General features: G+C 38.4%; 1 protein-coding gene across 1 annotated transcript; it reads right to left on the bottom strand.

Annotated features, from left to right (window-relative positions):
• Window positions 1-23,600: 23,600 nt before the first annotated feature.
• LOC124366766 lies at window positions 23,601-25,693 on the bottom strand. The gene is made up of 4 exons (XM_046823367.1): window positions 24,934-25,693; window positions 24,083-24,846; window positions 23,900-24,038; window positions 23,601-23,815 (listed from the first exon to the last, which is right to left on the bottom strand). The coding sequence occupies exons 1-4, from the start codon at window positions 25,691-25,693 to the stop codon at window positions 23,601-23,603; spliced, it is 1,878 nt and encodes a 625-aa protein (XP_046679323.1).
• Window positions 25,694-25,964: the final 271 nt, after the last annotated feature.

Genomic DNA, 25,964 nt, shown 5'->3' with positions numbered 1-25,964 from the left:
CCCAGCAATATATTCAGTGGAATGTAATGTATGAATGTATGTCGATTTTGTTTTATCACAATTCAAATGAACAGAAAATAGAAGTTCTCCATGATCTCCTATAATGTCAATATCAGCAATATTAAAACTTTTTTGGAATTAATGTTACATAAATACCTATTCTAACCTTATCACATTAATCTTGACAAAACCAAAGTCCATCAGCATAGTATTAAAATAACAATATAAAAAACGTAATTTTAGTTTTAACACGGGCAGGTTTAGTTTATAGGTATTGAAAACTGAACATAACGTCTACCTTTAACGGAGTCAAGAGTTAGAGTGATGCATGCAGAAAGTATTCTATACTTCCAAAATAGATGAGGTAGCTATTATTTTTTAACAAATTTTTATTTCAATTCTCAAAATTGGTTTTTTACTGATACCAGAAAATCCCTCTATTTCTTTTGATAATTTATTCTACCTACTGTAATTTGTTTGAAGATTATATATTTTACTTAAGATAAATTGTTGTGCTTAGTTGTTCAATTATTTACACCACAAAACTACTCATATTTAATTTGTGAAATGATATTTGATATTAGAGATACGCGTACATTAAAAAATTAAGAGTAAAAACCTCGTTTTTCTAAAAGCATTGACTTTGTAAATTTTAAATTCATTGGATTTTTTCCGTGTAATTTCTTTAGAGCACAAAAATCCTAAAAGCACTTTATTTAAAATTTTTATCACGAATTGAAAGAGAATATAACCATTTTCAGAGTAGTGTTTTTGCCTTCGTATAAGTTCTTGTGTTGAATATTCAGATAGATTTACGGACGCAAACATCAGGTGAGAAAGAGAATTCTGAATCTCGAGAGGAATTTTGTACAGCAGCTTGTGTTTTGTTTTCATAAACACATTTACCACCATATAACCTCCACATAAGCTTGAGAGTTTAAAACTTTTATTGGTCCGTTGCCGTTTATAATTCAACTTGAGCGCTACATAACTGTGTACAAGTAACTAACTTCGCCCATATAAGACACATCTTGCACTAATCACTTTGAAATAAAAGTTTAAGCAAACTCATACAAAGGAGAATCAAACATTACTTGTTAAAATAGCATATTATTGTACTTAAGCCTGTTTGAAAATTAGTTTGTTGCAAGAATTGGTCATTGTTATTGTTATAACAAAAAAGACGGGTGAAACAGGTTTTCATAATTCTCAACGAAAATCCATACACCATCAAACTCGATATTCCTTTTTTTTATTAAGTTTTAATCAAAATTTCATATCTACAGGTTAAAACCATCTATATATATATATGCATTAAGAGGAAGATAAGGTTCCATATTATAACCTATTATAATGTAGATAAAGCTCCAAATCTCGTAAGTGGAATAGAGTATCCATTCCACTAATGCTCCTGTCTAATGCCTCAGACTCTGGGGGCGTATCATTTTTCCTGCAGAGATCACGCAACACATAGAATCTTATTTTTGAACACTTGTAAATAATTTGTATATTAGATTATAATTATTGTAGTCTATTTTTATCTACGGTTTTGACAAAATATGCTTGAAGTTTCCAGCTAAAGAAGATACGTATCGAAGAAGACACAATAGTTTAAAATGTATATAACATTTTCAAGCATTATATATTATACAAATAACATACATTTTGCATATTTTTTCACCAAAACTTTAATATTTTTGTTTCCTTTTCACACTTTTATATCGCATTATGGTTAAAACTATTGTAAATTTTTGATTTCTTCAGTAATTTAAACTTGCTTTTAACACCTAAAAAAGTTCTCCTGTAGTTAAGCAAAGTGTGGAACAAAACATATACACAAAATTTGGGATACCGTTCTATAGACTATGAGTCTATAAAAATTAAATGAAACAAATAGATAACCTATTTTTCGTTAGACACCTGTATATATGTTTTTTGTGTTTAATAAATAAGTAAAATTAAGTAACTCAAATTCGTTAAAATGTTTTGTGCAGGGATGACGTTGTCACGGTGCAGTATCAAAGGGTTATCTGCCTGCAGTACCATCAAACAAACGAGACATTCCAGCCATGCGGAGTGATATTCTGGGCTTTGAAAGTGACGTCAATTAAATTCAATTTGTTGAAGTTTCTAGAATAGACGTGTTTTAAATCCTAATAAAACTTTTTATTTTGAATAAAACTTAAGAGGAAACCTTACTAAATACATCCATACTGAAACTAGCAACAATACGTTTATTTAACTAATAAGTAAGTTTTACACCTCACCAGTTGACTGAAAATGGTTTATCAGAGATCACAATATTTCAAGGATTTGTTGTGACATTGTACGGAGTGTGATCATAAATCGTTTTTTTTTATATCGCCCCATGGACGCCTAGAAACTATTACACTTATTTAGCTATGATTTACCCGTGACCTCACAAGCTAATTTAATTTTGTAAGGATGACTCCAGGTTTCAGGAGTCAAGTCTGTAACACCTTATTATTCACAAACGATGCATTAAGAGGAAGATGAACTGGAGCTAAACTTAACATTTACATGGAATCAAATATTGTCACTGTAGCTACTTTATGTTAGAAAACTCAGTTGCTCCGCCGTGCTCACAGATCGTAAACTATCTCATTGCAGTGAACACAATTGTGCACCTGATGAGACAATGAGAGTCCCATTTCACGTATATCACACTATATATTTTAAATTATTTTAAGAATATACAATTTTAGTATTGAATCATTGAGATGGTTAGAGTTATATATAATAGATAGGCTTGAAAGAGTGAACTCGTTCAATCAAAACCTCTATGATTGTAAGATAAATACTGTTTAAAGTTTTTACATTGTCAACAACGCTTTTTTATAATTATAAACTTGGACATAATCTTATTTAGAAAAATTGTGTTGTTTGCAGATGACGTGCATATTTGATTCTTAAAAATATAAATACTGCTGTTAATGTGTATATTGCGGACTTAGTCATGATGCATGATTGGTGTAAGGATCATGGATAGACTCTAATTTTTTACAAATGTGAATCTATTGAATTCAGCTTCTCGCGTTTATGATCAAAAATAGATCAATATCATACGTTACCAGTTATAATTAATGGAGAAGAGCTAATAAATGAAAAATCAGTTGTAAATTTAAGTTTTAGAATTAATAATACTTTGCTTTAGTCAGAACATTTAATTTATATACATCGAAAGATGTACCAACAGCTTGTTTAAATTTTAACGCCTTTTATTTTAAGCCAACCATACAGACTATAAAGGTTTATACAGATTTAAATGCTAATTTTTAAACAGATAAGTTAAAGAAAATGCTGACAGCCATTAGATTTTAAATTTAAATAATGATAAATTAAAAAGTCAAAATAATAGAGTCTAGTGTGTTATATGTCTTGTACAAATTGAAATATAATAAGAATTCTGACTGACATATATTTGAAGAATACATAACAATGATTGGTGTTTACGGTAGGAAAAAGGTTTAAGGGCTATTACATTTCAATTTCCACTCCACAGAACAATGATGTAAAGTAAATCCTTCTATTTAAGATAACAGAGATTCATGAACTCACTTACTAGCGAGTTAAGAGACTTTTTGGGTCTCTTTAGACGAGCAGAATGACCCAAATTTCAGGAGTGGAATCTTTAACAATGTCAAATGCCACCAATCCTAGATTGAGGAAGGTAAATTATTATGTTGTGCAGTTATTTTACACTTTGAATTATTTATACAAATAATCCCAATATGGTATTAGTAAATGAGCTTTATTTTATTAATTATGGCGTAATCAGTAGTGCCATTGAAAATGAAAGTTTTGATAAAAATACTATAATTTATTTAATGTGATTAAAACACATAACGAACTTTGCAGGTTTATGATTTCTGTACATACTAAACTAAACTTTGCGTACAAGCTGCTGACTTAATTTCCAAGTAGGCCTATTTTAAAACTACCTAAGAGGAATTTCTACTGGATTGATTTTGATGGCTGTAAACTGAATGGCTGTACACGCTCTGTTGCTGAGCTTAAAATAACTACTGTGTGTTTACCATGGCAGCTACGTCAAAGAAAATCTCCTTTGCAATATTCAGTAGTTTAAAATACGTGTGTGAGTAAAATGCCGGCTTAGTGTAGTAATCGTATTTTAGTGTTTGGGTTAACATTATTCTCTTTCCGATGCAATTTAAAAAACTAGAATAAAAAAAGATTAATATGACTATATGGACTTGTGTAATATAATACCTATAGTATGTATAAATAATATATTATTATGATTTTTTTTGTGAAAATAGAAATAGGTATTGGTGTTTGACTACGTAATAACCTTTAATTGTAAATTAACAATAGAAATGTGTATTTTAATTTATTACTATTGATACATTAATATAATATTAAATATAATAGGTAATTATAGAAAAAAAATTGGTTGTGGAATTTCCAATTGAGAGAATTAACTAATAAGCCGAAAAGACATTTTGAAACCTTTAGACCAAAATGCTTACCACTAAATACTATTAAGCTCTACCTCAGTCAGAACTGTATCAATAGTCCTTAAGTAATTTATTTGAAAAATCTTTTGACGGATCAATTGTTGATAAGTTTTGGAGCGACAACATGGGGATTTTATGTTCACCTTTAAAACGCCGTGAAACATATAATCAACTGAGTTTGTGGATAAAGTGAGGTTATATCCTGGGCATTATGTTTTTACAAATTTAAGGAATTAAGAAAGAAATGAAATAGGCAAGGTACGATTTTACAAGGAAGTAATGATGCTTCTGTATCTGTCTTAACCAGATACCGTAAACACAACAGCAGTTGTGGTAAGAGCGGATCGACACCTACTGAAGATTAGTAGCCTAATGTTTTGGATTGATTGCTTATAGAGGATATCTCAAGGAAATTAAGAAGGTAATGGGAAAGTAGAAACTTCACGATTACAATGCTTGGCCTCATTTTGGTAACACATTGACTGAGTTACTGGTTCAGTGAGAGACGTGATTGTTTTATTCCCCACGGCTAAGAAGCACGTGTTTCTGGTTAGGGCGCCGTTCAGATATTAGATGTGGTTCTGGATATAAATCTAAATATAGCGTAGCATATGCGTTCGTGGCGTCACAGATACTGTAATAAAGTGTTTTCCACTCTACGCTCTATAGAGGGAAACTGAAGTTCAAATGATTAGTTTTCACAAGTAAATGCTATACAGGTTAAGACTCAGACTATTGAAAAACTGTCGTGCATAAATAATTTCTTTAGAAAGGATGCTAATAAATGTTTTTAGAAGAAAGAAACTCTTAGAATTTCTCATTAACATAAGAAATCATTTTCCGTGCCAATGCAAACTTACCGAAGTTTTTTTTATGTGAAACTTGGCGCGGTGCACTCCAGCTTTGTTATAGCATATAAGTTTATGACTCCTGTTAAATTTCTACGGCGTTCTACATATTATGAGTTTTGTCAATGGTACAGTAAGAAACTTCTTAAATTCAAGGTAATTTGTTTGACTATAAAAATGTTTGAAACTTTTTTATGACAATGATATAAAACGTTCAATAGTGTAATAGATAATTAAAAAAGAAATGTATAGAAATAAAAACAATAAATATTCTGCTCGTTTCTCTCATAATCGTAGAAGGGTTCTATCACAAATGAGGGATTAGCGATGATTGCAGGAGAATTATGAACAAATCACGCTTTACCTGTCGGTGACAGGCTTTACGTCACAGTCCGGTCTCTAGCAACCGTGGTGTTTATCATCTCAGAGATTAATTTTGGCTGAAAAAATAATGTTTGATTCTAAATAGATATGCTTAACTACTAATCGTGTTTATGCGACGAATTTATTTTTCAATAAGAGTGAAGTTGTTTATATATTTGTAGGTATTGTCCTTCTTTAGGATAGAATAATAATATTTTTATTATATGTATTTTAGTTATTAGGTTACAAATTTACTTTGTTGTGTTGATGTAATAATATATTGTATAGAAAATATTTTTTCTTATTACTTCATTATGTTAAAGGCTAAACATTCACTTAAGCGTTGTATAACAGCAAATTAAATGTTCTTGAACTCTAATCTCTAGACCTTTCCATGATTATTTTCTAAGTGGATGTTTATACTAATTGGGTTTTTGAAGTGAAAATTTTTTTGGTGGGCTATGAATGCATGTTTTTCACGGGAAAACAATTTCGTTTCGTTTCGGGAAAAGAATCACAGAACGTCACGCATGTTAATGTTTTCTCAATTTAGATTTCTCAAATTAATTCAATGTACAATGACAACTTTACCGAAACGTAAACAAAATGTTGTATAAACATTTGATCGGATCAAAACAAAATTGACAGCAATGAAAAATCTGTAAGGTGAAATTATAAGACAAATGTACCCATTTAGCAAAATACTCGTACATATACAAACGTCATAACCCTACAAAAACAACCTACAAAAAATTTAACAACATTATTGCAACCTTATATATATGTGTGTGTGTGTGTGTGTGTGTGTGTGTGTGTGTGTGTGTGTGTGTGTGTGTGTGTGTGTGTGTGTGTGTGTGTGTGTGTGTGTGTGTGTGTGTGTGTGTGTGTGTGTGTGTGTGTGTGTGTGTGTGTGTGTGTGTGTGTGTGTGTGTGTATAGGAGTATATATATATTTATATATATATATATATATAATATATGTATTTGACAGTAGACAGTAGACACATGCTTTATTTAAAGCAACTTTACAATAGTTTTAAACATTCCAAGAGCTCACAGAGCTCGCGCGGAAATACTATTAACATAAGAAACAAAACTAATTACGACATACATACAACTAATAAGTTGTCAGCCAGTCTTGTAACAATTAATAGTTCGTGATTATATCAACACTTTTAACTTTTAATAAAGTAACAACATGCATTTTCTATGTTTAACAGAACAAGTATCTGAACAGTAAATTCCGTGGCAAATTATTTAACTGCCAATTTTCACAAAAATATCAACAATAAATAAATAAACTACTATTAAAATTCAACAATACATTTTTTAAGGTAAATCTTACAAAACATTCTGCAATAAATAAACAAATACAAACCAATATTAATATACAGTAAACAACTACAGATCAACAACAATATACACAAATTCTAACAGAAATATTAACAATAAAACATAATATAATTAACAATTCAATAAATGTATTTTTAATGCGAACAAAGTTTAAAAAGATTTACTAATTAAGAAATGCTTTGTCAATACACAAAATATATAAGCTATGCTTCTGAGATGCAGACTAATATCATTACTATATATTAATTTCATTTTTGAGAATTTCGCTCTTAACTTTCATTTTAAAATAAGGTTTCCCCTCATTTAAAATGTCGTTACCAAAGTGTAGAATAATCTTATTGAAATGTTCTTTTCCAACATAACAAACTGTCTTCTACAAAAATATTTTCTGAAATTAGGCGTTGAAATAGTAATGAATTGCGAAGTTCGCGTAGGAGGATTAAATTGTTTCAAGCTATATTTGCTAAAAAACTTATATGTATGCAACAAACCAGTCAAATAATATAACTGATCAACTGTAAGATAAACATTCTGCGAAAATAAAAAAGATATACTCTCTGATTTTTTTATAGAATGGCTAATTCTTATTGCAAACCTTTTCATCATTACAATTGATTTTAATACTGTAGGGTAAGTCCCCCCATTATGAATTATGCCACAACGACCTGTACTTTCGAACCAAGATCTTTAAAGGGAATTTAAATGCTCCTTCCTTAAAAAGTTTCTTACATAAAATAAAGCATAATTGGTTTTTTTGAGTTTTGATCCCAAGAACTCCACATGTTTATTCCACTTTAACTTACTATCAATAATAACGCCTAAATACTTAACTGAGTTAAAAAATCCAATATTTTCACATGTACATTCATATAAGCATTGATGATTGTGACAGACTAATTGAAATTATAAAGTGAGATTATTTATATTGCATGAAGAACCAGTGCACAAAATACATTTAGGTTTTGAATTATTTATGAAAAGCCTGTTTAATATTTACATACGTTAACATCTACAACGTCAAACGCTTTCTTAAAATCCAAATATACAGCTAAAGTACATCTACTGCGATCAACTAATGATGCTATTTCACATATATGTTCTTCAATTGCCAAATTAGTACCACGATTTGGCAAAAACCCACATTGCTGTGGTGAAAAAATTATCTGGTTTAAAAAATATTTTGAACGCTCTTCATTAATAAATACCACAAATATTTAAGGAATAGTGTGTATAAGGGAGATTTGCCGATATGAGAAGACGAGCATATCATCACCCGAGTTAAAAACAGGCACCACAACTGCGTCCTTGAAGTTTGTGGGAAAGACACTCTGTTTCAATGATTTGTCATAAATGGCTGTAAGGAATGGTGCTAATGTATCAATATTATTCTTTATTGATGAAAAATGTATACCATCAAGACCAGAACTTTTTGTATTTTTCATACTGGAGACTATCCTAAGCACATTGTTAATACCTATGGTGAACTTATCAAAGTAAACAACACTATCTAAATGACTCTCAATAAACATTTCACACCCAAAAGACTCAAATATTAAATCATTCACTATATTTACAAAATAATTGTGAAAATAATTGCTAATAAGAATCTCATTTTCATGAACAGGCAAAATTACATTGTTAATATTGACTTTTTTCATTTCATGCTTTCTTTTTTTCATTATATCCCTTACAACAGACCAGTACTTTTTACTGGATACATTACATACTGGATAGTATACATTAATTTGCTTATAATGTCTTCTATGATCAAAAAACATATTTCTGTTTCGTGTTCCTAGCTTCTTGTACACGGAAATAGCTAAACTTGTTTGAAAGTAAGGTCATTCCACATTTCAAAATAATTGTATATTATACATTTTACATGATACAAGTTTTGTTATTTTTCGCAATGCAGACTGAAAAGAATGGCTCACTGAACCTTGCTTGGGTCAATTCTCATGTTTTATTTAAGCCACAGTAAAATTTTTAAACACAATTTCAAGGGAGTTAACTAGTTTTTGGTATCTGACATGCAATTATCAAAACTTTGGTCGGCGTTTAAATAGTATTTCCGATAAACTCGATTGTTAAATTCGTTACTGGTGAAATATTTGTAAAAATTATACGGTAACCCTGTCTTTGCAATTTGCAGTATATTGCTTATTAAGAAATGTATGTTTACTTACGTAAAAATTTAAATATAATCAAACGTATTTGCCTCTTTTAAAATTCTTAACTAAAAGTGTCAACAGACACATAAATTAGGATTATTTGCCGAATATTTTATCATTTTATTTCTAATTGTAAAATAGCACAGGGATGTTTGAAATGTTTATCTTAATAAAAACCTTCCTTAGACTATAATGAAAAATTAATAAATGAATTAACCGAATTTGCGGAGCCGTTCTAGAGATTTTCATTTATAATATTAATCAATACTTGGCTTATTATGTATTTATTATGTTAATTATATAATCAGCAATTTTATTTCCTTTAAAAAGTTGGGCTATCATAGAATCAGGTGAGTTTATAAAATGTTAAGCTTATGTGAAAAGTTGTATGTAAATGTAAATGTTTAAAACGTATAATTTATTCCGAATGTCAACTCTCTGTAGGTTAGATAATATGTAAACTTCATGTTCATTGCGAAATTGCACCCTTTCATAGTTCACAGTAAAAATGGAAAAGGTTTACCTTGAAATAAATTTACACATTAATGTTTCCAATACCTAGTACATCCAATATTTTTATTTAGTGCTGGATCATTGGGCAGGAGCTCATTTTATATCAGACTTTCCCACTTGGAAATTTTGTGCCACCCATTTGTAGTCAGACAAATGGCGTACAGGTGCCTTGTACTAAACTTCTAGATTATCTTAAAAATATTTCATTAAAACGGACTTTTAGGATATGTGATTCTTCTATATTTTTAACCAAGTTCTGTAATAACTTTAATTTTCACAATAAAATATCCAGTTGATTACTTTATACTAATGAAACCGTTACATCGCCGCTCGCACACCCACAGCAAACATCAGGGAAGCGCGCGCCCATGGCGGCGAACGGGATGCTGGATCAAAACCAATTAGGTAAAATAAGAACACCGTGGTCAGTATACTCAGGTTCATTCACTAAGACAAACATAGGCCTATCCAATCAATAGAAATATCTATGTATAAATACTATAAATAAAAAGTGCCTGCAGTAGTAGATACCTCAAACAATCCTTGTCAGGTGCACCTGCATACAAAAATTAGAAACGCCATAATTTGAAACAAGAAATGCCAATTTCACCCGGTATCCTTCGGCTAAGGGCGGGCTCCTAATGAAATCCAAGAAATAACTAAATATATCTAAAACTAACTTAAAATTAAATAACAAAATATAAACTATATAAATGGCAACAATAACAAATAAATAAAGAATATAAGCAGGGTATCACAGAAGACTAGAAGCAGGGTGTTGACTAGAAGAAATGTCCATCATGGTGGCCCTCCTTCAGCAGAGCGCAAAAGCGAAGGTTCTCTGCGACCACGCATGATGGAGAGATGACAGGAGGAAACAATTCATCTCTTGGACCCTGAAACCAGGTTTCAGCCTAGTACCCTTTTAAAGTTAATAATAATTAATAAATAGTTGCCAAACAATATAGATTTTAATAAAAGTAAAGTTGCCAAAAGTTATCTATCAAGAATTTTAAGTTAAGTTAAATTACCAAAATTTCAAAATGTCACAGACCAATCAATTACTGATAAAAATTAAAATAAACCTTAATATAGAAGCTGGTAACATTAGAAAACAATAAATAAACAAGATATTCCATTTAAAAGACTAAAACAATAAGTTATAAAGGAATTTATTTGAGGTATACGCAGTAGCCTACCATACGTAACAATTTGGTTCAAACATTTTTAAAACAGGCATTTATTGACAGAATTGGCTCAGAATTGGGTGAAAAGCAGGGGAAGGGCCTACTGCACTTAAAATAAAATTCCCAACTCAAAACAACAACCCCAAAGAAAGTTAGTGTGAAAATCCCCTCTGTCACAGAACAAAAATTTAAGCGTTTTACTCTTGGTAAAAAAAAAAATTAAATTATTAGAAAAAAAACTGATGGCCATAAGTAGCAGCCTATTAACAGGAATCTAAATTTAAAATTTGATGGCAGAAGGCCTTAAATTAACCAAGTAGGCTATAAGGGGGAGTTATGGGCTAAAAGACCCGAAGAACGTTACATCTCTCAGAAAGGCTTAAAAATTTAGTAAAACGAACCTTCAGCAGTCTCTCTGGGTTTGTTTACAAAAACTACATAACAAGTGACACATAACAAACAATATTGGCTGCAGAATAAAAATGAACTGTAACATATAGCCTAGGACTGGTCCTCACTGAGAGACAGAAAATTAATTTAAGCCGAATAGAAAGGGTGAAAACTAATAAAAGTGTAAGAGAAATAAATTGAAAGCCAATTAAAAAATTAGTTAACAGCCAGAAGTACTAAAATTTAATAAAAGGCAAAACTACAATTTGGAAAACCATGTGCTCTTAACCTTCACAGTTTGAAAAATAAAAATAATCACTAAAATTTAAAAGAAAGCAAAACTTACTCATCAGTGAGGGGCCGTAAACTTAGCCGCACATGTCAGAAGGAGAACAGCTCAGCAAAAACAAAATAAACACTTAGTTAAACAAAATTTTAAATTGGAGCTACTCCTAACTTGTACACCACGGCTCGGAGTCTTTTCACCACTCTGCCGGAAAGGCCAAACGCCTTCAAATGGTCAATGGTCTCTGCAGCCAATAAACCACCCACACATACACTATATAAAACACACATGAGCCGGGGAGATATAGGTATTGAACCGGCTCAGACTCCCCCCCCAAAAGGAGGAACTCCCCTCTGTTAATTTCTTCAAAAAGAAGAACCGAACGAAATGCCTCTCCCCCCAATGGTTGAAGAATTATAAACCGGAAACCCTGAAGTCAGCAGAAGGGAAAACCAAGAAAATCCAGTTGGAGGCAAGAAATCCCTCCAAGAGTAGCGTGGGTACAAAGAAGAAAACAGGAACCTTGATCAGGAAGAAGGAGCAGAGGTGAACAGGCCTCTGGACCTAAAACCCTCCCGCACAGACTAAAGAGAAATCACGGATGACTCCGGCAAGGCTTCAGATGGGATATGTGCGCCTTCCTGAAAATCTTCTCGGACTGAGGATCTCCCAGTCAGGCAGTCACCGGAGTCAGAAACTTCAAGATGCGGTGGGGACCAGTCCACCTGTAGCAAAGTTTAGCAGCTCTTTTATCCACAGCCGAACTGACTGGGTGAGCCTTGCAGTAAACTAGATCCCCCACCTGGAAGGGATTGGCAATACGACCTCGGTTGTACGTCCTCCTTACTAACTCCCTAGCCCGAATGAGATTCCGCCTGGCTGCCTCCCAAGTGGCTTTCACATCGGGAGTACCAGGAGGTGGCAGAAGATCGCTAATTTTCCAAAGGTTCGCCAAAGGGTTGTTTGGTGGAAAGCCAAATAATAACTCGAAAGGTACCGCCTTGTGACTTTCATGCTGGGCCGTATTGGCAAATTGGATCCAAGGTAGTTGTTGATCCCAGGTGGTCTGATTTTCCGCATGAAAGTCAATGAGAGCAGATCGAAGATTTCGATTAAACCGTTCGGCGTGAGAAGGCTGAGGATAGAAAGGGGAAGTAGTCACATGGCGGATTCCGTGCCCAAAGCACATTCTTTTAAAGATATTGGAGACAAACTGTGAACCATTATCGGAAACTAAGGTGGCGGGGATTCCAAATTGTTGAAAAAAATGGTTACGAAGTGCTTGCACCGTGAGCTGCGCGGTAGCACTCCGCAATGGGAACAACCAAACAAACTTGGAGAAGGCATCCACAAAAACAAGTAGGAACTTATTTCCGGACTTGCTACGCGGGAGAGGCCCAACATAGTCAATGAAAACCTTCTCCAAAGGTTTTTCCGCCACCTCAGATGACAAAAGACCCAACTTGGTATTTTGAGCGGGTTTGCTTAGCGAGCACAGTTCACAAGAACGTACTCGAGCTGAAATATCCCGGTCCATACCTTTCCAGATGAACTGATCCCTAATCTTCGCGATGGTCTTATGAATTCCTAGATGTCCGCCCACAGGAGAAGAATGAAAATACTGAAAGACCATCGGTACAAGAAAGCTTGGCAGCACTAACTTAGGTTTTCTCCGCTGCTTGTCACGGCAGCATAGAGCACCTCGGTACAGAAAATAAGGAGGGTGGGCACCTCCGTTTTTAAGCTCATTGATGATAGCAGTCAGCTCGGGATCCTTAAGTTGGTGTGGAACAATGTCCGAAAATGCCAGAGGAAAGTCTAGGAGCACGCCACAACATGGCGGCTCTGATAAATTCTGGTGGTCGTTGGGTAAGTGATACATGCGTGACAGAGTGTCCGCTATGATATTTTGGGTGCCTCGCACGTGCTGCACTGTGAACTTAAGGGCAGAAATCTGGACTACCCAGCGACCAATCTTCCCGAGCTGACGGGGGTGGGCAAGGAGCCAAGAAAGAGCCTGGTTGTCGGTTTCCAACAAAAATTCTTTATGTTCTAGGTAACGCCTGAACTTGTTAATTCCAAACACGACAGCCAAACACTCCAGCTCATAAACAGAACAACTCTTCTTCTCACAAGGGGTTAACGTGCGTGAAGCATAAGCTATGGGCTGCCGGATACCATCTACTTCTTGTGATAAAACAGCAGCAACGGCTAAGGAGGAAGCATCCGTTTGCAAGACGAACTTACTACTGAAATCAGGCATAGCCAAGACTGGAGGCTGCATCACTGCCTCTTTCAGCTGCTCAAAAGCAGTCTGTTGCGCTTCACCCCACTCAAACTTGGCACCCTTTTTCCTAAGAGAGTTCAGAGGGGCCGCCACTTCAGCAACATTGGGGATGAAACGACGATAAAAATTTATCATTCCCACAAAACGGGCAATCCCCTTGGCATCCTTAGGAGGAGGAAACTCCCTGATTGCCTGGGTTCTCTCTGGATCAATACAAACACCTCGAGAAGAGACAAGATGACCCAGAAACGATATTTCAGGCTGAGCAAAACTCACCTTTTCAGGATTGACGGTAAGGCCAGACTCTCGCAGCCTAGTTAGAACTTCCTCTAGATGAGTCAAGTTCTCCTCATAACTCTCACTGTACACAAGCAGGTCATCCAGATAGTTGAACACGAACTTAAATCTGACATCATGAAAGATAGAATCCAGGAGTCTGGTGAGTGTCTGGGCCCCCACAGCCAAGCCCATTGGCACTCGGGTGAACTGGTACAAATTCCAAGGCACACAAAAGGCAGTGAGAGGTCGAGACTCGTGTTTTAGAGGAATCTGATTATATGCCTGATTAAGATCAAAAATGGAGAAATACTTGGCCTTACCAAACCAGTCGAAAGCAGAATGCAAATCGGGGAGAGGCACGGAGTCAATTTCTATCTGAGCATTGAGCTTTCGATAATCCAGGACCAATCTGGACTTCCCATTAGGTTTCGGCACTAGAAACGCTGGACTGGAAAAATTTGAGCAAGACGGCTCGATTACCCCACTCTTAAGTAAATCATCAATCATATTTCTCAGAATTTCCATCTTGGGCGGAGCAAGCTTATATGGATGGTAACGTACAGAACGGGTGTCTGTAAGACGAATCTCGTATTCCAAGAGATTGGTCGTGCCCAGTTTGTCAGTTAGGACTTCAGGAAAACTGGAACAAATCTGCCTTATGTCCTCAGCCTCTTTCGGCGTAAGATGTCCTAGTTGGTCAGGAGGAGTCAAGCTCTTATCTTCCATCTCTAAGGCAGCAGTCCCACGAGACTCGACATCTGAAAAGGGAACGAGCACCCGCCTGGCGAAAGAAAAGAAAACATGACTGGAGGCCAAATCCAAAATCATGCCAGTTTTTCCGATAAAATCTGCTCCCAAGATGAAAGGAAAAGTCAGGTCCTTAGCCACCAAAAAGCTCCAATCCCAAGAGAAATAATTAATTTTGATGTGAATCTGGGCACTACAGATAATAGGTAAAGGTGTGCGTGAAGCAGTCCAGCAGATAAGTGAACTAGGCTCAACCTGCCGTATTAGCCCAGAGGATTTTAGATCTTCAAAAAACGACAAAGAAATCAGGCTGCGTGCTGACCCAGAATCAACCAGGGCCTTCTGCACCACATTCCCCACAAGCACATCCAGTTGTGGGTAGGTTAAGCGGGCAGCCCTTACTCCCTGCGCAGCCAGAGCAGCAACCTCCCCTCTCGGCCAACGATGATAACTGTCCCCAAGTCTATTTCTTTCTGTTTTATTTCTGTTCTGTATTAAACCAGCTACCCTTTTACCATCAAAATTAGGTACATATTTGCCCTCAAAATTACCTTTACGGCACGAGTCGGGCTTACTCGTCCGCAAGCTTACTAGTTTTTTTTTTATTAAGTGGACAAAACGGTCTAATATGTCCCACTTGCTTGCAGCCATAACAGGTAGGAGGCTGCCTACGGGAAGGAGCAGCTGCTGGCTCAGACTGCACCGGAGCATGGACCGGCCCCGGAGGCAAGTGAGGAAGATGCCTCGACATGGCCTCCCTTTGATCATCCGCATCCTGAACCCCTCTAGAGATGATGGAGAGGCGGTCCAAATCCGCAAAAGATGCGGGACGGCTACAAAAAATCAAACGGGAGCGTTCTTCAGGTTTAATGCCCTCCAAAATAAGGCTCACCAACTCCGTTTCGCTCAAGCTCAAGCGCAACACCCGGGCTACATCCCGTATCTCCCCGACAAAATGGATCAACGTCTCGTCTGGTGCCTGAGGACGGTAAACGCGTTCCACCCGCAAGCGCTCCCTAACCCGAGCAGGTACAAAGAACTCCAAGATCTCGGCGTGGAACTGGTCAAAGGTGGCACCTCTCTTAAGGCAGTCTAGAAGGCGATCAAAAAGCGGCCTTAAGGAAAACTGCGCTAAAATCTGCATAAGCATGGCATCTGTCATACCAGGAAATGCTCTTAGCTTAAAAACTTCCAGAAGGAAATGGATAAGTAAATTAGTGTCAAGCCCATCAACTCTGGGGAAGTGTTGTAAAACACTCCCCAAAGGATGGGGCAGTTTGCCAAAGCTAGAAAAGGAAGGCACAACTATAGATGATGCCTCACCAGCCGCTTCAGGAGGGCCACTACCCATCGGAGACATAGTAACTCTGGGAGGCTCGAAAGAAAGAGCCGGTGGATGGTTAGCAAAAGTAATAGTAGTGGGAACCTCCGTTGGAGTGACAGCGGTAAATAGTACCCCCTTCTCTTTCACCGAGCGCACCTCACTCAAACCATCTAAGGCTTGTTTTAATTTGTTACTGGCCGAAAAAGCCCAACTTTTAATATCAGAGTTTAAACTAGGAGCTGACATAAGTAAAACTATTCTGTCACGCCAATGTAAAAGCTGATATGCCAATCTAGCCTTTGCTGACCCGGACATGGGAAGTGACTCAAAATTAATATCGTCTTCTAATTCCTCCATTCGGGTTTTACAAAACTCAAATTCTGTGTTAATTTGGAACTCTGCATTCCAGCTGCGGTCCAACGCTATACAAGCCCGTAATTGAGCTCTTAATGCCCTCACATCTCCCTCGGGCTTCTGTCCTCTCGCCAGGACCTCAAAAACCAACTCGGGCTTAACGCCATACCAAACAATTAAGACAAATAAATACCACAATAAACAACAAAGCGTACGCAACAATTACTTAGTAACCTAAGTGGACTCAACTCACAAAAGGCTTACACTGACGAGGTCCAAGTGAAGAACTTAATACCCGCTACCTAATAGAAGGATAACCTGCAAATATACACTAACCACAACCTACAAACACAGAAGCAATAAATATAACAAAACAACACATTGATAGGGGAGAAGTAGAGTACAGTTAGATAAATTTAGCGGTTAAGCAATTTAGAGTCCCTTGCTCCCTGCAAAGGGTAAGTCTGCAGGAAGCAAGACACTAAACCAATTCCACCCGGTATCCTGTGCTAGGGCGAGCTCCTAATGAAAAAAAGTTGTGTATTCTAACCTCCCCCTACCTAACACTAACCTACACCAACAAACAAAACCAGAACTGAGAGACAGCTGAGAGAGCAGCTAACCACGCTCTGCTACCATTGAAACCGTTACATCGCCGCTCGCACACCCACAGCAAACATCAGGGAAGCGCGCGCCCATGGCGGCGAACGGGATGCTGGATCAAAACCAACTAGGTAAAATAAGAACACCGTGGTCAATATACTCAGGTTCATTCACTAAGACAAACATAGGCCTATCCAGTCAATAGAAATATCTATGTATAAATACTATAAATAAAAAAAAATAAAAAGTGCCTGCAGTAGTACATACCTCAAACAATCCTTGTCAGGTGCACCTGCATACAAAAATTAGAAACGCCATAATTTGAAACAAGAAATGCCAATTTCACCCGGTATCCTTCGGCTAAGGGCGGGCTCCTAATGAAATCCAAGAAATAACTAAATATATCTAAAACTAACTTAAAATTAAATAACAAAATATAAACTATATAAATGGCAACAATAACAAATAAATAAAGAATATAAGCAGGGTATCACAGAAGACTAGAAGCAGGGTGTTGACTAGAAGAAATGTCCATCATGGTGGCCCTCCTTCAGCAGAGCGCAAAAGCGAAGGTTCTCTGCGACCACGCATGATGGAGAGATGACAGGAGGAAACAATTCATCTCTTGGACCCTGAAACCAGGTTTCAGCCTAGTACCCTTTTAAAGTTAATAATAATTAATAAATAGTTGCCAAACAATATAGATTTTAATAAAAGTAAAGTTGCCAAAAGTTATCTATCAAGAATTTTAAGTTAAGTTAAATTACCAAAATTTCAAAATATCACAGACCAATCAATTACTGATAAAAATTAAAATAAACCTTAATATAGAAGCTGGTAACATTAGAAAACAATAAATAAACAAGATATTCCATTTAAAAGACTAAAACAATAAGTTATAAAGGAATTTATTTGAGGTATACGCAGTAGCCTACCATACGTAACAATTTGGTTCAAACATTTTTAAAACAGGCATTTATTGACAGAATTGGCTCAAAATGGGTGAAAAGCAGGGGAAGGGCCTACTGCACTTAAAATAAAATTCCAAACTCAAAACAACAACCCCAAAGAAAGTTAGTATGAAAATCCCCTCTGTCACAGAACAAAAATTTAAGCGTTTTACTCTTGGTAAAAAAAAAATTAAATTATTAGAAAAAAAAATTATGGCCATAAGTAGCAGCCTATTAACAGGAATCTAAATTTAAAATTTGATGGCAGAAGGCCTTAAATTAACCAAGTAGGCTATAAGGGGGAGTTATGGGCTAAAAGACCCGAAGAACGTTACATCTCTCAGAAAGGCTTAAAAATTTAGTAAAACGAACCTTCAGCAGTCTCTCTGGGTTTGTTTACAAAAACTACATAACAAGTGACACATAACAAACAATATTGGCTGCAGAATAAAAATGAACTGTAACATATAGCCTAGGACTGGTCCTCACTGAGAGACAGAAAATTAATTTAAGCCGAATAGAAAGGGTGAAAACTAATAAAAGTGTAAGAGAAATAAATTGAAAGCCAATTAAAAAATTAGTTAACAGCCAGAAGTACTAAAATTTAATAAAAGGCAAAACTACAATTTGGAAAACCATGTGCTCTTAACCTTCACAGTTTGAAAAATAAAAATAATCACTAAAATTTAAAAGAAAGCAAAACTTACTCATCAGTGAGGGGCCGTAAACTTAGCCGCACATGTCAGAAGGAGAACAGCTCAGCAAAAACAAAATAAACACTTAGTTAAACAAAATTTTAAATTGGAGCTACTCCTAACTTGTACACCACGGCTCGGAGTCTTTTCACCACTCTGCCGGAAAGGCCAAACGCCTTCAAATGGTCAATGGTCTCTGCAGCCAATAAACCACCCACACATACACTATATAAAACACACATGAGCCGGGGAGATATAGGTATTGAACCGGCTCACTAATAGAAATTTCATGCACTTCTACACAATTTAGCGTGTAACTCCAGAAAATTGTGTAAAGGAATTTATTAAATCACCCTACAAGGCATTAAAGATTCTATAGAAGAAGGAGCTGAAAATACAGTAATGGAACAACAGAACGTAGAGGTAGAATTTGATTCTAATAATGTTTAGTGACGGTAAGATTTTGGATAGAACTGGTATTAAGATTTCAACATCTATTTCTTACAGACTTCATTGATAATATGAAGGATATGATATTAAATTTACTTGTACATTTAAGGCTTTATTGGTTAAGGTAATACAGAAAAAATAAGTCAAACCATCCACAATGGTTTGTTGTGGACTATTTAATGTAACACCTGTTCTATGATGCAGCATTAGGTTCCATTTGAATGTAACAAACGTCATTAGTTGCTTTGTTAAACTGCACGCTAACTGCTAAGTGGTAACGAACAAATTCAGATCAATATGGGTAATTATATATATATATATATATATATATATATATATATATATATATATATCATCTCTGTGATTAACATCGTTACACATAGAATCATGATAGGTATTAATTTATCATTAAAGGGGTACTAGGAGCAATAAGAACTTCATAAAAATACACAGTAGTAGGAAGATTTTTTTTAAGGAGTCTTCTTCATACTAGTATTCAATTTTAAAGATACTTTGTTTAAAGTTTGTTTTTGTCGATGGTAGGATTGTGAACGAAATAAGAGTTTTTCCGGGCATTTGCCGTTGTTGCATTGTTTCACAGAACGATGGCAAATGTTTGGAACATCCTGATTCCTATAAAAATAATGAATAAGGAAATTAACTGAAACACGTACCTTGGCATCGTTTTATCTAAAAGCTGACAGCTGTCAACTATGTTACAAAACTAGTAATAATTTTGTATTGACTCTTGTATGGGGAACTCAGATTTGATTAATAAAACTTATCCGTATATGTACTGATAGGGTAAATTTTTCAAACATTTATTGATACACACCACCGATTGTAATTGCTATTTTAAAAATAAATGCATTACATCATTCAACAACGAATGTAATGCGAATCAACGTAATTAACTGTGGTAACTAGGTAATTAACGCTCAGCTGGTAATCAGCATTGTGCGTGTCAATAAAATGGACGAATAACAAAAACTGCTAATTACGTTACAATAAATAATGTCAGACAAAAGTATTACGATATTTATTATGATTTTAATGGAGGTAAATTTTCACGTGTGAGTTAAATTAAAATGTTAATGAGATGTACGTTTGTCAGTTTGTTTCACTTGATTTAAGTTTGAAACGACATGAGACTTACTGGCACCATTTCCGATTATTATTGTTAACCAGGTGCGATAACTATTAATCTGACGTTATTAGATTAATTATTCGTAATAATTATTTTACATTATAAATCATAAAACTCTCTATTCTTCTCTTTTAACTGAGAGTATATTTTATTAAATTTCTATCTTATAAAATAAAAATTTAATATATATGTTACACAAAATAATTTAATGCACTTTCACATGTTAAAGAAATACGTTATTTCTTTTATATAAGTTTAAAAATTTTCTTGCCTTTTATCGAAAAGACTTTTAAACATATTTCCTGCAAACTAAAAAATAGTAAATTTGAATAAATAGTTTTTGATAGTTTGAATATATTTTTTGGACACTCCGCCAAACTAATTAATAAATGTTTGTTAATCAAATACCGACATTGCATAAAACCTTTCCATCAAAAACTTGTTTCATAATTTAGATTCAATGATAATTTATTCTAATGACAATTATTTTTTTTATTTATTTATTTATTTTTTTTTACGATAGGAAAATGCATTATGCACCGTCAGGGACAGGTGTTCGCCCTGGTGTGTGGGACTCTCACCCACTAAAAACCTACCGGTCCAGGCATTGGAAACCCTCTCGGGAACGCATCTCTGCAACTACTTCAAGAGGGTGCCATCGTTCGCCCAATGGGCATTACTTCATTCTAAAATCCACCAGCATGAGCTATTCTGGTGCTTTATAGCTGCTCTCTTCTTTTTTGCCTTAGCACCCTCTTGCAGAACGCAGCGACAGCGTTCCACGATTCGGGACTGGACAACATCTTTTCTATAAGAGTCTCCGGCGAAACATGACCGATAGCTGCCTCCAGCTCCCTTCTCTCCGTTTCCCACCTTCTACATTTGAAGAAGGTGTGCAGGGCATCGTCCCCATCCAAATCCCCGTACTGGCATTCCGGACTCGGGATCTTCCCCATTCTGTTAAGGTAGAAGCCGAAACAACCGTGCCCAGTGAGAAGCTGGGTAAGGTAGAAGTCTACCTCTCCATGCTATCTTTCGGTCCATCCCCTCAGATCACCTATGAGCCTAAAATACCAACGTCCTCGATTCTCCGTCTCCCATCGAGTTTGCCACTCATCCATTGTATGCGAACGGGCAGTAGCACGGCTGACAGTGCCATTCCCATCGTATACACGCTTCCGCTCAAGAGCAAGAAGATCGATGGGAATTACCCCCGCAATCACAAGGACGGCCGGCTCCGAAACGGTACGATAGGCAGATGAAATCCGGAGAGCTCCTCTCCTCTGCACCTTCTTCCTGTAACGCTTCTGCCGCAAGGCATCCGCCCATATCTCGCAACCGTAGAGGATAACCGAGTTCGTCACGGACATGAGGACTCGGCGCTTAGTCTCTGCGGGTCCACCGATGTTGGTCATGAGCCTACTCAGATTGGCCACAATCTTTTCACCTTTCTCGGCCGCACAGGCGATGTGGTCCCAGAATGTCATACGGGAATCCATTCTCACTCCTAGATACTTGACGCAGCGTTTGGTATCGATGAGTTCCGTGTTGACGTTTACCTGCACGACGGGATCTATCCTCCTCCTGGTGAGAAGCACGATCTCTGTCTTCTCGGTGGCCAAAGACAGTCCATGCTCACCCATCCAACAGAGTATTCGCCTCAGAGCTAGACTTAGCAATCTCTGGGCCTCATCCAACTCTCTCGCGGTTATGACTACGGCAATGTCATCTGCATAACCTACGAGGAAGGTGTCGTGCGGCATCTCCATACGAAGAACCCCGTCGTACATGATGTTCCACAGGTCTGGGTCAAGAATCGAGCCTTGGGCAGCACCTGCCGTCACTTCCCTACTACGAGGTCCGTCCAACGTTCCAAAGACCAGTTTCCGATCCCTAAGGTAGTTATTTAGCAGCCTCAAGAGATACGGTGGAATGAAAAACGTGGACTGTAGGGCACCGAGCATGTCAGCCCAACTGGCTGAGTTAAAGGCGTTCCTTACGTCCAGTGTTACCAGCATTACCAGTTTGCGGTACCGATGGTCTCCCTGCTGTACTGACTCGAACGCTTTGACAACCTCACCTACAGCACCAATCGTAGAACGACCCGCGCGGAAACCGAATTGGCGGTCAGAAAGTCCTCCCGCCGCTTCTACAGCCTGGATCAGCCTAGGTTTAATCAAACGCTCGAGGAATTTTCCCGCTGTGTCCAGCATGCAGAGGGGTCTGTATGCGGACGGGCTTGTGGGGTCTCCATTTCCCTTGCTGACCAACACCAGGCGCTGGATCTTCCAACGAGGAGGGAACACGCCTTCCAGCAGGCAGCGGTTATACATATTAAGCAGCAGCTGCGGTGAACCACTAGCCACTACTCTAAGCACTTCCACTGGGATTCCATCGGGCCAGGGAGCCTTCCTACAGCGCATCGAAGCGATGGCGCTTTTCAGCTCTAGTTCAGTGAACGGAGGTACCTCTTCGGGACGAACTGCGATATGCTCCTCCGGCCTAATCTGGTGAGACGGAAACAGAGCATCAACTATTACCTCCAGTTCGGCTGCGCTCATGTTAGGGCTAGCAGATTGGGCACCTAGCCGTCGCATGACGATTTGGTAGCCAAGTCCCCAAGGATCGGCGTTTAGATCGTCCTTGAGTTCCTTGCTCACCATGATCGCCTGCCTGAGACCTCTACGGGCATCTCTGTACTCTTGCATTAGAGCTTCGGGAACCAGACCCCCCCTCCTTCTTCCCCGGGTGACCTTCCGTCTAAGCCTCAAACAAACTCTCCGTCGATTGGCGATATCCTCCGTCCACCAGTAAGCCGAGCGTCTGTTTCTCCCCAAGGATCTTTTCCGTGGCATTGCGGCGTCACAACCGCGCGCAATGAGACTCATAGTGGCGGCAACAATGTTTGTGGTACTACCCGCTAAAGAGAGAACTGTCTCCTTGCCCTCGTCAATCGCCAAGGACAAGGATTCAGCACTGAGCCTAGAAACATTCTAGCCTGAAGCCCGAGTTGGTACGATTCGGCTCAGTCTGCTTCCGATAAGACTGAAGGTGATGTACTGATGATCGGAACCGGTATAATTCTCGATCACCCTCCAGTCCGTGATTCTTCCTGCGAGTCCCTCCGACGAAAAAGTGACTTTGGGGATGGTCTGTCAGTAACCTGGTCTTCTGAAAGTGGGTGCACTCCCCACATTAGAGACCACTAGACCGGTCCGGGCTGCCATCTCCAAAATCCGGAAACCCCTTACATCCGTCGCAGGCATGCCCCACTCTACAGACTTGGCGTTGAAGTCTCCAGCTAAGATTATCCTACTGTTACCTAGTGTCAAGATAATATCCTCTAGGTCATTCAGCTGATTCTGGAAATCTGCTATGTTAACATTAGGTGAGAATTAGCAGCTCACAAAAATTGCGTCGCTGGCATTTACCCATACAATTCCTCTGCTCCTACCGTGACCTTTAACCAACACGTTGGTATTCGGGACCCAGATGGCAGTGGTTCCCAGATAGTCCGGAAACCAGTTGGGTCCAACCCGGTCACGATAGTGCTCGCTTAAGATGAGCAGATCGATCTGTTTTTCCAGAATAAGCTGGGAAAGAAGATCGTTAGCTACTCGACTACGATGGAGATTGCCTTGGAGGACACGCAAAACGTGAGACAGGTTCTCGAGCCAGGAGTGTGCTTGGTGTCAACGGTGTCCTGATCTTCGTTAGCACACAGAAAGCACTTTGCTTTAGCAGCACAGGTATCTCGCTTGTGTCCGCTCTCCCCGCACTTCAGGCAAAGGTTCAATGCCTTCCTGTCGGGTCCCTTGCAGTCCGTCTGCAGATGGCCGTAGCCGAAACATCTGAAGCATCTGGTCACTTCCACCCTTCGACGAATCCTGCAATTGACCCACCCAATTTTGATTTTTGAAGTCCTCAGCAGCTGATTAACTCCCCGCTCAGACAGAGAGACAACTGCGAGTTTCTGCTCCCTTCTGTTTGGTTGTGTCAGGAACACCTTGACCACCCCTGCGCTAGCACCGAGCTCCCTTTCAACAGCCTCCTGAACCTCCTCCGCCGTAGAGAGACTGTCCAGGTCTCGGATCTCTATCGAGGCTCTAGGCTCTAAAACACTGACAATGCCGCTCTCGCCAATGGCCGTCTTCAAAGCCGAGCTGAACCCGTCTTTGTCTGTGGTCTTCGACCCGAGCTCCACCAGAAGACCGCCGGTGCGGGTCGGACGAATAGCCCTGACTTCCGCCCCCGAGTCCTCCGGCTTTATCTTTGAACGGATGTCCTTTAGCAGGTCCGCATACGACTTACCAGTGGTTGGTCGAATGAGGACTGCATCCGGACGCGTCTTCCTCCTCTCTTCTTTCCTCAGCTTTGCCGTTGCAGAGGAGGCGGCAGGAGCTGCCTGTTTCTGCACAGCCTCGGAATTCTTCTTTACGGTCTTCGCAGCTTGCTTTTATTTTCTAAGCCTTTTCTTCCTATTCTGACGGTCTTCTTGCCAGAGTTGCTCCTCTGAGTGGACCCGTTCGGCGTTAGATGGGCCCTTTTTCAGGTGTGGGGTGACCGGCTCAGGACTAGCCCTAGCCGGCGTGTCACTCCCCACCGGGTCACTTATCGTTAGAGGAGGCAAGTTGACCTCCAGTCTTGCAACTTCACCTGGCATTGCCCTCTTCCTCTTACCACTCCTCATCTCGACTGGAGAGGTAGTGGAGCCGACCAATTCTCGTTCCGTGGTGACTGCCTCACTACGCTGCTTCCGGCTCGTGTGGATTCCGGACAAAGACTCCCTGATCTTCGCCACGCCACTCTTAATTACAGTGGGGTCTCGATGGTTCGTCTTCATAACGGCTTCAAATTCTTTCAGGACTTCTTCAATGGCTTTGAGGCCCTGTTCCTCTTCAGTGTTTGCCGTGTCAGCCAATTGCCTAAGAGATTCTAAATTGGAGACTGCTCTCGCAAGACTCTTAGGCTGCTCCGTCACATTCGTACTCTCCCTGTTATCTTTCCCATGTAGCTTCTCATTGAGAAGTGTACCGTCCTTATTGAACGTGCTTTCAGCAATCTCCATGAGCGTGTCTTTTTCTTCGGACGTTGATGACCTAGCCGATTGAGCTCCCGAAAAAGCACCTTGAGGTGGAGAACGAATGGTTTTCGAGCTCTTCCCAAAAGGCATGGAACCCGCCAGAACCGGCGTTCCTTGTCCTTCCTTCTTTTCCTTTGTCGAAGATGGTCCAGATTTACCATACATTATGTTTATTGAGGCATTTATCCCCATTCAGGTGCAGGGGCTCGTTCCCGAACCACAGCCGGGGCATAAGCCAGCGACCGGCCAGTGGGTCCTACCCAGCAGGCCAGCATTCCGCCTCCCGCTCCCCTACGACTCCATAGGAACCTCCAATCCATCCTACCGTCCCTTGCCTTCTTTAGCCGCAACACTGACCAAGTATAGCGGCCTTGGAGAGTTCAGTAGGATATCAGAATTGAAAGCCCCTTGCCCAACACCTCCACCGCTGACTGAG

This window comes from Homalodisca vitripennis, chromosome 7, assembly GCF_021130785.1.
Source record: "Homalodisca vitripennis isolate AUS2020 chromosome 7, UT_GWSS_2.1, whole genome shotgun sequence".
NCBI lineage: Eukaryota > Metazoa > Arthropoda > Insecta > Hemiptera > Cicadellidae > Homalodisca > Homalodisca vitripennis.
This window is presented reverse-complemented; position numbering and strand designations above follow the sequence as displayed.